Source organism: Neolamprologus multifasciatus, chromosome 12 (genome assembly GCF_963576455.1).
Source record: "Neolamprologus multifasciatus chromosome 12, fNeoMul1.2, whole genome shotgun sequence".
Lineage (NCBI taxonomy): Eukaryota > Metazoa > Chordata > Actinopteri > Cichliformes > Cichlidae > Neolamprologus > Neolamprologus multifasciatus.
This window is the reverse complement of record NC_140450.1, coordinates 8,313,205-8,327,211: the sequence shown is the minus strand read 5'-3', so window position 1 is coordinate 8,327,211 and position 14,007 is coordinate 8,313,205. Positions and strand designations below refer to the sequence as shown.

The 14,007-nt window shown below is 39.5% G+C and overlaps 1 protein-coding gene across 2 annotated transcripts in view; it reads left to right on the top strand.

The window, feature by feature from the left end:
• The window catches only part of col27a1b (collagen, type XXVII, alpha 1b), a 73,094-nt gene that overhangs the window by 2,196 nt on the left and 56,891 nt on the right, over positions 1 to 14,007 (top strand). For both annotated transcript variants that reach the window (XM_085181296.1, XM_085181297.1), the window contains 3 exons: positions 262 to 326; positions 6,687 to 7,981; positions 11,167 to 11,220. In XM_085181296.1, the coding sequence (XP_085037422.1) occupies positions 262 to 326; positions 6,687 to 7,981; positions 11,167 to 11,220 (1,414 nt within the window). The remainder of the gene's footprint in view (positions 1 to 261; positions 327 to 6,686; positions 7,982 to 11,166; positions 11,221 to 14,007) is intronic.

Sequence of the window (14,007 nt, the reverse complement as noted above, 5' to 3'; positions counted from 1 at the left end):
CAGCTAACTTAGTATGTCACTTTGCTTACTTAAACTGGTAATGTATCCTGCAAATTATTTCACATAACATTTCGCATTAAATTGGACTAAGCAAGAATGTGAAAGAGATACATTAAGGGCTCAGATAACGTTTTTAAGGAATTTACAAGTTTTTTTTATTAAATGTGATGGAAGTGCACCTGAAAGCTGAGTTAATTGTAAAAGACAAAAATTACACAAACCTCTAACATCTGACATCTTTCCTTTTGTCTTTGTATTTAGGAGAGTTCTGATTCTTTGGACTTTACTCTGTTGTACCTGCTCTCTAAGGCTAACACAAGCACAAGGTAAGAAACTTTAAAGCAAAGGTGGGTAAATGTCTGCTATACATTTTCATCCAGTGTTTTTCTGAGCATGTGGTGTCACAAATATGCCTTAAAACCACTGAGAAAAAGAAAATTGAAATAAACTAATGAGCTGTAGAAGGCTGGGTAAGTATGTGGCCCTAACGTGGACTTGTTATCGTGCAAACGTTTGTCAGTTTACCACTGTTTATTTGTGAATCGCATAAATCCTGCTCAGCTTTACCTTTATGAGCAGTGCAGTCTGCCAACTACACAGACTGATTCATTGTGTTTACCCTTCGCTGGAAACCATATTAAGTTGTGGTTGAATGTGGGACAGCCACATCTTCTAATATAGAAGCAGGAGGTTTAAATACTTATAACTTGCTGAATTTACCAAACCAATTTTAAAGCGGTTTGGTTTCATTGCTAATGTCTCTGTTACAGCGAAAACTGAACTGGTAGCTCAAATGTTGCACACAAAAACAGGTATTCTAATAATGTGCATTCAGATGTGGTTCAGACATTTATTTAGTTGGAAAAAAGATGAACCTGTGGACCTCTCTCATTCTGCAGGAGTTCATTTTTTTGTTTCTAAGCCTCTAAAGCTCAGCAAACCTCATACCCCCTCTTTGATAACTTAATTAAAGTGTTACCTGACCTATCAGCCACACTTTGCAAAGTCTTGTCTGCTTGAAGTACTTTCGCACTTTCATATTGTGACTCACACTCAGCTGTGCATTGATGTCTGCTGCAGTTAGCTTGCTGTTACACATCTGAGAGGCCATTATCAGCTTGTTGTCTGAGTCTGCTGTCAATCAAAAAATCCGCCAGACTTTTATTCAATCGGCACTCTTCCCAGTTTCTCGATGTCATTTGATAACGTAAGCCACTGTGTTCCCTGATAGCAGTTTCTGGCAGTTTTATCTGAAACTCTGCATGCATCAGATGATATGTTCCTCCTGTGATGACCGAGTGTCTAGAGACCTAGTATTTTATATGTGCAGATGTGTTAATTTGCACACTGTCAGATCCTAACAAGGCACAATTTTGTGCTTGCAAAAGGCTAAAATAGAAAAATTGTTTTACTGGTACACAACCCGGCAGATTGTTTGGATCATTTGCAAATAGATCACATGGAGCAGTCCTGCAGATATGAAATGTCTATGCATGTTTGGATGTTGTTGCCTGTACTTCACAGTCCAGATTTTCTTATTCTACAGCTTTTAGTCTGCATTGTTTTCTACATTTTGACACCAAACACCAGAAGAAATCTTCACTGTCAGTGTGCACAGGCCTTGAAGTTTAGTTCCTACAGTTACACATATATCAGCAGCCTGTGTGTTTTTTTTCAGAGGTGTTCCCGATTGAGGTCAGCCAGAGTGCAGTAATCCCAGAGTAGATATGGGAGTTCATTATGTATGTGTTGATGTAATACCAACCATCTTCTAGATGACAGCCAATCTGTCAATGCCAGACACTGAACCAGCAAACCTTAGTGAAACTGACTGATCAACTACATGTACTTCTGTTATGAAGTCAGTTAGGAAAGAAGCCTAAGACTGTTTTCAATAATAATCATGATAGTAAATAAAAAAGCATACATTCTGGGTGCAGAACCTCTTACAGCTTTTAATATGGAATAGTAAAAGTTTAGCCATGGCCAGCTAAACCACTGGTAATATACACTGCCCAGTAGATGGATTTTTGTGCCTCATCAAAGGCCAACAAGCTTCTCTCAGATGAGAAATTTAGTGAAAACAAAACCCTTCTTGTACTTGAAGTTCTTAAAAGACATTAATTTTTAGCTCATATGACCAAAAGGATTGTTGACCTCATGCGTTAACGAGCCATCCATGCCCATCTGACCATTCACGCACAAATTAGTCCTCTTACAGTAGTGGCAATAGACATATTTGTCTTTAAGGATACTTTTTTTGCAAGGATCACTTTTTCTCTTACTAAGCATTAGATTTTAGTGAGACTTCCACAAATCGTCTTGCACGTATTCACCAAAACTGTACCCAAGGTTGTGGTTGTGGTCACATGCGTCAATTTCTGAACAATGACCTGTGAACTGTGATGGATTGTAAGCATGTTGAGCTACTATGTCACTGACGTTCCGGTTCTTCAAAAACAGGCTATGGTTTTTGTTTTTTTTGTAGTCATCCTACAAGTTTTGACCAAAAGGTTCTGAGAACTGTCCTACCATATTTGTATTTGGCAAATCTCACATCAAAAGACATCTTCTCTTGCACACATGGACAGTTTTTAGTGACTGCTGTGTTTAGCCACCAGCCAGAAAGAGCCTTTCTGTGAGGAGTTTTCAAAGCTTGCATGGGTTCTCCACGTATTCCAGCCTCTTCCCACTGTCCAAAGACATGTGTGGGTTAGGTAATTAGAAATTCTAAACTGGCTATAAGTATGAATGTGAATGGTTGTCTGTTTCCGTGCAGCCTGTGCAGTGTACCCTGTCTGTCATGCGATGACAGCTGGGATAGGCTCCAACCCCCAATGGATCTCCTCCAGTGTGTCGGAATGGGAAACCACTAGCCTTACTGTTATTTTTAGAAAATGGACAAAGATCCATGAAGGGAAATCTGGTGAGTGGTTGAGGAGCTGAACAAAGATTGTTTATGTCATGAAAAAACTCCTCCGTTTTCAAAGTGCTCTGAGCAGGCGCCAGATGCTACACTGGCATGTGTCACAATTAAGACGGTTTCCTATAAACGCTCCCTCGGATGCCTCAGGATGTTACTGTAGCACTCCCCGTTGACAGTCTCACCCCGAGGAATTAATTTTCTGTGCGTAAACTGAAAAATGTTGAGAAAAATGCAGAACATTTCTCATATGACACGCTACCTCTGGGCTTGGAAACTGTGGACTCTTCAATGGAAAACTGCTCGTAGCTGGAGACCCAGATCTCATCACAAACGATAGTCACGTGAAATTTAGGTAAGGTTTAAACAGAAGTTGATGTTGCCTCTCAATGCAGGTTTTAGGTCTTTGGTGAAAATGTACAGCACGCAGTATAAGTTGTCAGAGCACCACTTCCTGAGAATGATCTAAAAATAGCAGTCGTGATGAAAACCATCTGGTGATGGCAGAGAAGATGACCTTGAGCTGGAGATTGTCTAAATTGAAATAATGTAAGGATTTTTACGTACCTGTTCCCAGAACTTTTTGATCACATCACATACATGTAAAGAGACATGATTTGTTATTCAGTGTTGTTGCTTTTCTTGATGGTATCTATAAAATAGACATTTTTTGTCTCTGCTAGAATATTTTTGCTGTCAAGCTGTTGCAGAAAATACAGAGTCTACATTAGCAGCATACTAATAGTGGAAACGTATTAATCTTCCCCTGCTTTCTGTGAAAAGTTTTTTGTTGTCTGATACACTTGTACTTTAACTATGCGTGTCTCCAGGATGTGTCAGACTCAGTTCTCAGTTATTATTTTTTTCAGCTCATCAGGAGGCCACAAAAAGCCAGAGGCAGCCCGCCTACCCGCTTAGATTTAAATATGCAGTGTAAGCCCTGAAAGTACATCACACAATGAAAGAACAATTTTGCTTTCCTCATACCATATTAACAATTCAAATCAGTTCTATATAAGAAATTTGACTGAAGAAGGCTTTTGTTCTTGTTTCACTTACTGTTTGATGTGTCTTTTCCATGTGTGAATTTTTCAGTCGAGCTGACCTCCCGCTGCCGGCACATACTGAGCTGGATTTCCCACCTCCTGGCGGGACTCGTGTCTATACTTGTTTTTCTTCTGCTGAGCCAGAATTTATCACTTAGCGATTTATATTTGCTAAGTGAAAAAGAATGGGTATTTACAATTTCTATGTGAGCTTTTAGGCTAAGAAGATGGGGAAACGTACAGAGAAGATTAATACATAATATATATTTTGCTTGTGCTGATTGGTTTGAGATTTTTCAACCCTACTAATTTAAACAGAAAAAAAAACTATATTTAGAATCACTGATTACCTAAATTTATGGCTAATAATAGAAAATAATATAATAATGTGAAGTCAGTCTGTTTTGATTTGAAGAGTTCAGTATATTTATATTTATAGTCAAAGAAAAGGCTAATCCATGAAGTCCGGCCTGGCATGAAACAGATAAGTTGGGATTGACATAGTTTAAATAGTGTAGCTGAGATTTGCCAGTTTAATATGTAGAATGGTGTAGAGATGGCACGATACCACTTTTTTATGTCCGATATCGATACCGATATCATAAATTTGGATATCTGCCGATATGAATCCGATATAGTGTGTTTTTTAATCAACAAAAGTTTTTTTAATATCTTGCTGCATTTTGTATAAGTTTATACTCAAGTTTAAATAAATAACAACACTAAAGCTATTCTGTTATACCTGTATGTAAAAAATACGCTGCGTCCAAAATATGTCATAGTTCAGCAACACTGATCAATCTAATAAAGTTAAACCTGCTCCATCCTCCCTATTCTGGTATTTTAAAGAGTACTTAGAAGAAATTTTAAGCAACCTAACTAATAGGGTTGCAAACTCCCAGCAAAAAAAAAAAAAAAATATGGAACCACCCTCCACCTCATGATGCTTAATCGAATGAAATGCTGGTTTGCTAGCAAGGCTACAAATACACACAGCCGCTCTATCACGTGATGCACACTGCTGCTACGTGCTACGGTTATGAGCCGAGTTACGCCGGGTAGCAAGTTTTGTGAGGTGCTTTTTTGATATTTAATGGATCGGATTACATTTTTTATTTCTCGCCGATATCCGATCCAGTAATTTGGGTCAGTATCGGACCGATACCGATACGTAATATCGGATCGGTCCATCTCTAGAATGGTGTGAGCTGAGCTATAATGTGGGTATTGAGATCCAAATCTACTCAGTTTTGTTCATCACACGCTGGTTTATATCATAAAGATCCTGCAGTATTATGGTCTGATCATATAAACAAGCACTTGATGATAGTGGGGAGGAAGAACTAATGATAAGAGACCCGTTGATGTGCTGAGATTGTGAGCTGACTTTAACATCTTGACCTGACTGCCCGAAGTAACGCTGTGCTTGATGTTTGACTTCTAAAGATGACTAAATGATATTTTTTGTAAATGCAACATCGAAGTTAAAAGAATGAATAACTGACACAACCTTGATGCTGTTGCTTTAATGGGCCTCGGTTCGTGGTTTGGGACAAGCAGTGTTACTAAATGTATAATATTTCAGCTTTTTCTCTATTTAAATTTTGGTTAAATATAGGTTACAATGGTATTGGTTCATTGAAAGAATGTTTCTGACTCTATATTCTATTCTAATAGGTGGTAAATGGACTGGTTTTTATGTAGCGCTTTTCTACTTGAGCACTCAAAGTGCTTTGTACTGGTTGCATCATTCACACATCTAACACAGTCTTCTAACACTCCAATGCATTGGCGTTAGTTTCTTGCCCAGGGATATTTGGGATGCAGACAGGAGCAGCCATCGATTGAACCACCAACCTTCCGAGACAAATGGGACACTTTCCCAAGAGTGTACGTTTATCGCAAAGAGTTCTTTAGAAAAAAAGCACCCGTTTCTTGCTACAATGAAATGTGGATTTAATTAAACTTTAGCACAAAGGTGTGGATCCAATTAGGTGCAATATACAGAATACACAGTGCTGTAATGGATCACTGTTACCCACATTTTCCTCCCTTGAGAAGCAAGTAGCAATTAAAACCCGCAGAAAATACAGCAGTGTGTTTTCATGAGCTTGGGCCCCTGTCAGAGCGATCATCTTTAATCAGCAGACATTTCCAGATAAAGCGAGATAGCATTTCCGTTTCTAATGCACCTCTTAAAAACCCACGACTTTCCTTTCCAGGGACTCATTCAGCCTCCTTACCCTGAAATTGTTCCAATTAAGCCTGATGTAACGATCACACAATTTCCAGCAATCCCCAAAAGCAAATATGGAAGTGTGACCATATATTGGAAATTTTATGCAGTCTTTTAAAATTGTCTTTGCCTCAGGTTTTTCCATTAGTTGGACTTTAAACTTATGATGCCATGATGGGAATTCACATCTTAATAGATGATCATTTATATTACTTCACTTTTGTTTTTACTTGAATACAGATTGCATTTGAGTAGGATGCTAATAATCAGATTCTTGTGTAAATTTAATTAGCTTATTAATTGCACACAGAATTAGCTGTCCGCTCATTTTTCTTTCTTTCTTTCTTTCTTTCTTTCTTTCTTTCTTTCTTTCTTTCTTTCTTTCTTTCTTTCTTTCTTTCTTTCTTTCTTTCTTTCTTTCTTTCTTTCTTTCTTTCTTTCTTTCTTTCTTTCTTCATTTTTCTTTCTTGTTTCCTTAAAGATGTAGATGTCTTGCAGCAGCTTGGACTTACTGGGCGAAGGACTGGCAGCTCCCCATCTTCAAGCTCACGATCCATCCATCATGGCATCATCCCCTTCAAGTCAGGCGTTATCCTCACTGAGAGGGCACGCATCCAGGCACCTCTGCGCACTGTTATACCCTCTTCTTACAACCCCTCCAATCTCTCCCTTATCATTAGCCTATCTGTTCATCGCATCAACAACGCTTTTCTTTTCTCAGCTCTGTCGAAGAAAAGAAAAGTTCAGCTCGGAGTGCAGTTTGTACCAGGGAAGATCCTTGTACACGTAGGACAGCAGAGCTCTGTAAGTTTTGACTACGATGTCTACAATGGCCAGTGGCACAATCTGGCTTTGGATATTCGAGGCCAACAAGTGTTCTTACACACATCTTGTGGTAAGAAAAGCATACATGCAGATTTGCATTCTAAAAAACAGGAGACTCTGGATCCACAGGGCTCCTTCCTGCTGGGCAAAATGGACCACAGCTCGGTGCCATTTGAAGGTGCCATCTGTCAGTTTGACATTTATCCCTCAGCCGAGGCAGCTCATAACTATTGTGATTACATTAAGAAACAATGCAGAGAAGCTGACACTTATCGGCCTGTATTTCCACCACTGCTACCTCTATTTTCCACAGACCCGAACGTTACTGTCACTCACATAACTCCTCTGTCTTTGACGGAGATATCCAAAAAGGCTCGGACACCTAATTTGGCCTTCACCGAGGAAAACATGAGGACTACAGTTCTTCCTTCAACCGACTCCGTGATGTTAAACAAAACATCTGTGTATATGGCAATGAGTACTCCAAAACCTGGTGCTGTGTCCGTTTCTCCAACAGTTCACCCAGGGCTTGAAAGTCCATCTAGATTTCCAACTCAGTCTGTTACAACATCTCCTGGGATCAACATGACTCCACCGAACCCCAAACCAACCTCACACGCCATAAAAAACACAAAGCAGGCAGATACCAACTCACCACAACCTTCTGGAAAAAGTATACACTCATCAGAGATGAAGCCGGCTCTCCAAAGTACAGCTGCTTCCACGCAGGGGTCTCCTTCAAACACCTACTTTTCTAATAAAAAGCAGCTAACCACAGTAGCTCCAAAGAAACCCGAGCCAAAGGTGACCAGCGTGCTGGATGTCAAGCCCACCTCGCTCACTCCAGTCACTCCAGCTGCAACAGATGGCTTTCAAACATTTGACCTGGAACCGACCCAGTTCTCTGCACTCGCTGGATCACCTGGACTAAAGGGCGAACCAGGACCGCCGGTAAGTGTGTCAGCTCTAAACAAACACAACACAAACATTTTGCTGAAATCCGTAAATGTTGAAATAACTGTAAAACAATTAGATGAGTACATTTCTGGTGTTGCTGTGTTTGAATTCAAGCATTATTTTTTTATCTTTGTATTGTTATATTTTAGCTTAGTCTATTAACCCTTTGTTGAACCACAGTGACACATAAGTTCAACAGGTTGTTGCTTCAACAATGGCTTATTTGCTGGTTCACTCTGTGATCTCCAGACCTGCTCTGATGTAAAAACCGATGCTGCTCTTTATTGTGTGGTTTTATGAATCAGGCAGTCACCCAGTGTGTACTGTTTGATTGTAGAAGTGCTGGTTGTGTTAATGATGGGGAGTTTTTAAAAATCCACTAAATCGTTTTATTTCATGACTTTGATAAAGTACTTGCAAGCAGTGCTAATAATTTTCAAACCTCATTTTTATTTTCAAAGCTATGGTGAAAACAGTCAGGTTCACAGTCAGCATTTGCCAGTCAGTGTTTGTCTTGGTGGAAGGGTCGGCAGTGAGGTGTTAGATTCCTTTGGGAGGGAGTGGGACTGTTCAGAGAACGAATACTTTTAAAGCAGGGTCAAAGGTAAAAAGGGATAAAGCACTTGTGCCCAGTTACCTATTGGGACTAAATATATGAAGGCCTTATAATATAATATAAATGTTACACTTGCATACAGGGCAATAATAAATACAATTGTATTGTTGTGTTTCTTACTAGTTATGTTGTCTGAACAAGTTGCTGAGTTTGGCTTATAGTCCAATGTAACTTATCTTATGTGCCATTCATTATTATTTTTAAATTCTGATGCCACTCTGCTGGGATACAGCTGACATAAGTGGGCTGCTTACAAGAGTTTCACAAACTTTGTTTTGAAAATGTGGTTATGATAGGCTCAAATATAAAGTATAAATCTAATCTGAAGTGATGATTAGATGATAAAAGAAGGTTTTCATTTTGAAGAACCAGAGTCTATTTGGATCTTGAAGCTTTTGGAGCATTGAGATACATATTGTTTGTTCACATGAATCAGATAAATATCCACATATTGCAGAAAAAATAGACAATACAGAGAATACCGATGTCATTGTAAAGTTCAGTGTTTCAGTTAGATAAGTGATCTTTTTTTCATGTTACCCTGTATGAAATTATTTCAACACCGATGTATACAATAATATCATAATTTATTTCATCATGTAATATTCTCAGGTAAAGACATCCATCCATCGATCTAACGAAAAGTTCTTGATGCCTAACCAAACCAGTGATTGTAAGCAAAATAAAAAAATTAAGTGCAAACGAAATTAATCAGCTAATGAAAACAAAGCTCTGGATTGATAACAGAGTCGGATCTCCTGGCTGGAAAACTTGTCATCTACACTCCTCCAACCTAAATATGTAGACTTTGTCTCTCTAAAATATAACAGTAGTATAACTCTTGATGTCTTGCCTCATCAGCGCACTGATGGCAAGGGTTTCACTCTGGTATGACAGCGCTATCTGATGGAATGGCAGTATCTGTCACCCTGGGAGCGCATTAAGAATGGCTATCAATTAATATTCTAATTATATAACGGAATATAAATTAGATTGGATATTCAATTGTCAAATGATTAATTGATTGTGAGGGGAAAAAAAAATCTACAGCGCCAGCAGCAGTCTCTCTCTCTCTCGAGTGGCACAGAATGCGAGGGTGGCCGGGGGAGTTAATGACATGCGCTGCTCCAAGTGTAAGAGATAAATGATTTCGCTTAATTGAGGAACATATGATAGCGATTAGGGAACGTGAGTGAATGGGTCATAATATTTGTCTTATGTTGTAAATAATAATTCAGTAGCTAGCCATGAGCTAAGCTGGATGTTTAGGAGGAGGTTGGAGACATTTGGATAGTTTATTATTGTTTGGTATTGTTTGTTTTGTTTTGGGGTTTTTTAAACAAAGTATCATGTGGTTTTTGGAGAATGCTGACAGCACTTTTAAGATACATACAGTAATGGTGACAAATGTTACATGATGTCATTTTGGTCTCAGAAGGTCAAATTGGTGACTGTTTGGCCCTTCTGTGCTGCCTGAGCGTGAAGCATCCGTGTTTTAGGATTTTTTTGCTTCTTTGCGGTGATATTATACTTGAACCACTGCTTACTGTCATATTTGTTGCTTACCTTTCTACACCAATCAGCTTTTTGACAGATTGAATTAATGTGACACTTTATCAAATTCCTCCCTTTCTGCAAACTGCAGTTTGACTGATTGGTGGAGGCATACAACTAAAATTTTAGGCATGTTTCAATCTAATGACTTCTCTGAAAACATGAGCTCCAGTACTGCTATGGCACTGACCCTAGCAGCGACTACAGCTGAGTCTACTTATCATGTGTGGACAGCCTGATGGTTGCAATCTAAAGAATCTAAAAGTTGTTGAAAGACATTTGGATTTCCAGAGTGTACGGAGGCTGAAATAGTATAATTATAGCTTGTGGTCTTGGCTGAGACAGACCAAAGTGCTCCATACATCTGACATTATTACAGTAGCCCAATTTCAGCAGGGCTGCCTCGGGCTGTTTTAGGTCTATTTTTTCTTTTCCACTTTAAACTGCTTGAACAATGGGAAAATAAGTAACAATCCTAACATTTCGAGCAAACTCAGGTTCCTCAGATTGACCCCTCATTAAGTTTGACCTTTCAGGGCTTTGCTAATCCATGTATGAAATTGTTTCAAAGCTAGCTGATGCTTATAATTAATGTGATCGGCTGTGACTGGAACCAGCGCCGACCTCCCAACCAGTACAATGACTCAGAGTTACAGTGTATGCACTTTAGTGGTTTTGGGCTGAAATAACATTGGCTGCAGAGGGAGAGTGCGACATTAGTTTCTAACAAGATATCCTCATGCCTGCCAGCGTCTCAGTGCCCGAGTGCTTTGCAACTTATAGCTAACTTCACCAAGGGACAAAAAAACTCAACGTGTTTTTACTAATTGACTCTTGAGCTTGAGTGGCTTTTAAAGGTTTTTCTTTACTTTGAAAACTCCAAACTTGCTGTCTTTTATTATTCAAGAGTATTCAAGACTCTCTTAAAATAACACAAAAAAGACAGCAGCTTCTATTTCCTCCTCTGTATTTCACTCTGACACTGACAACTTCTATATTTTGCTTTTAGGGTCTTCCAGGACTTCCAGGGTTGCCAGGAAAGCCGGGCAAGAGGGGCCCACGGGTGAGCATTTCCCAGTCAATCCAACCAGTGACAAGTTTAGCCACAAATACCCACAATTCTTCTTTCTTCCCCTTCTGGGCTCTTCTACAGTTCTTTTCACGCTCAAATCTCCATAATGCTCTAATGATAGGGTCTTAACACCACTAGATGTTCACCGATGTGGATGACCTTTTGAGTGTTTTGATCAAGCGCTCAGTGGATCACAGAAGATTTTTCAGTCACTTGTTAGTTCGCTTTGGCTCTGGGTTTGACCTAGCTGACCTTATGTTTTCAAGGTCCATTTGCAAAGCTTTAGAGCAAGCAAACACAACCCACACATATGTGGGTTGAAGCATAATGGATCACATTATGTAGATATTTAATAGACGCTGAGAAAAATGAAGGTTGCAGCACATTAACAGTACTTAAATTAGGCATGGGTCCTAAGTTAATGTCAGTGAATAGTTCTATTGTATTCCAATGAGTATAAGTCCTCTGGTGCCATGTCTTTAATTTCTAGACTTCGTGTAGCTCGAGAACTGATGGAATCAAATAGAGAAGGTGCAGATGTTATTTTAAGCTCATGTTTTCAGAAGAAATTTAAGAAGTGAAAGAACACCGGGGCATGATTTGTCCTAAGGGAAGGTTTATTGTTATAATTTCTCTCAAAGACATTGTCATTGATGGGTGTTTGTTTAGTTTCTGACCTGTGAACTACTTCTTCACCACCCATGGATAGAATGAAAGAGGAAACATTTTCAGTGGTGTGATACTGGTCTTAGTTGCTCTTTTTGTTGACCTGCCACTACAGTGTACCTGCAGAGCACTTGTGCATCTAAAGACTTTGCATATCAGCTACCTACTGGAGCCTATGAGACTGCGCCCTGCAGTTGGGCCTCAGGGGTGGGTTGTGGAACCCAATCTCTTTAAACAAGGAATAAAGAGGGCTTTGTCCCCATCTTATTAAAGGCATTTAAGACCCTGTCTGGAGCTCAGTAGCTCTCTCCAGTTGTACTCCATACCCTCTATAGAGCTCATTCATCATCAAGCTCTCGAGACCCAACTATAGGCCACGCTGACTCAGATTGCGAGGGTGCAGTTCAGGTTTTTCAACATTTCCATGAACCGTCCTGGTTTACACGATTAGAGAGGGAATACCAAACGGCTACACGCATGATCTGCAGAAAGCTAACAAGTGGACTCTGGTCTAGTAAATCTGTTATAAACATTTGGATTAAAACTGACGTTTGCTGTATTTTATATTTGGTGTTCATTTCCATGTAATTCAAAACATGGTTGCTTTTTTTGGCCCCATTTTGTGCCCATTTGTCAAAAAAGTTTAAACTTAAAATAACAATGTTTAGTAGGAAAACGAATGACTCAGTGTGGAAACAAGGCCAAGTGTGACTGGGAAGCCTAGTGACTTTGTTTTGGTTGAATTCAAACTCACCAGAGCAGAATCCAATTTAAACTAATGAGTCTCTACACTGTGTACGGCTAAATTTACAGAATTATCATACAGTTGCCACAATTAGTCCATTTTTTCAAGAATTTTCTGTCTGAAACATTTTCAACACTAATTCAAGAGTTATACCTTTCATGCAAGAGATATTTGGAAAAGGCAGAATGTAAGCAACTGCAGATGCAGTTGGCTGTATAAGATGCTGGTCACCTATGGGAAATTAAAAGGCATGGGGAAAAAGAGAGTGTGTAAGAGCATTTTCTCAAGTTCAAAGAACAATCCAATCTTTTGCAGATTAAATATCACCTTCTTTCTGCTCAGATATAAACCAAATGTTCCAGGGAGACACAATATTAAAGAAGCTGCTCTGCTATTGCAGAAAATATGTGAACAGTGTAGCATTTCCGGGAAAGTGTAGTTCTTTTTCCCATCATAAACTTTACAACGTTTGAAATATCGCTGCACTATTAAGGCTTTACCTCTCTGACATCGAGGTGCCATGTCTGACCGAGCAGACAGTCTCACCGCTGCTACCACCTTAAAGCACCTCTTGACACGTGAAAACATCCATGTTCCTTGACACAGCCGTAAAGCCTGGCAGGGTGCCGAAGATCACCTGGCGCTGAATGTGAGGCTTGAGAGAAGATCAAAGAGGGCTTTGTGCAAACAAACTGACCTGCCGGCGTATAATCAGTATGCAATGCTGGGTTATTGTGAAACGGAAAATATTTGCACAATTGCCTGAAGAATGGTTGATACATTCTGACACAAATCGCAAGGTCAGCAACGGAACTGATTATGCAGGGTACGTGCACCGTATGTAGCCATGACTAAGAGCTAGATTACATTTGCTATTTTTCACACATTCAAGTTAAGAGACACTGACATTCTGAACAGTTTGTTGATCACCGATGAAATGATCCTGAACATTAACAGAAACACTGACCATATGCCGGTGTCACATCAAGAGAATTCAGTCCTAACCACAGACATGTCAAGAAAATGCCAACTCCACACAGACAGGCTCAGTCGGTCACCATTGTTTTCTATGTGAAACAAGAACCCTGTTTGATGATTGCAAATTAAGTTGTCGGGGCCAGATTAGTCATTGCACAACACCAGCTGCACTGATGACCGTGCCACTGATCTTGGGGAAACAATTAGTGCTCAGTTAGGACCCGAGCTCATAACTCAATAAAATTAATAAGCTAAGATCTTTTAATGTACATTATATTGCATAAGCATCATATAAAAGCCAGTAATTCCGTCCCTGTGCTCCAGAGAAGGCGTTAGCAGGTCTATTCTGGGTTAATGGCCTATAAAACTGCAGCACTCCACGCGCCACT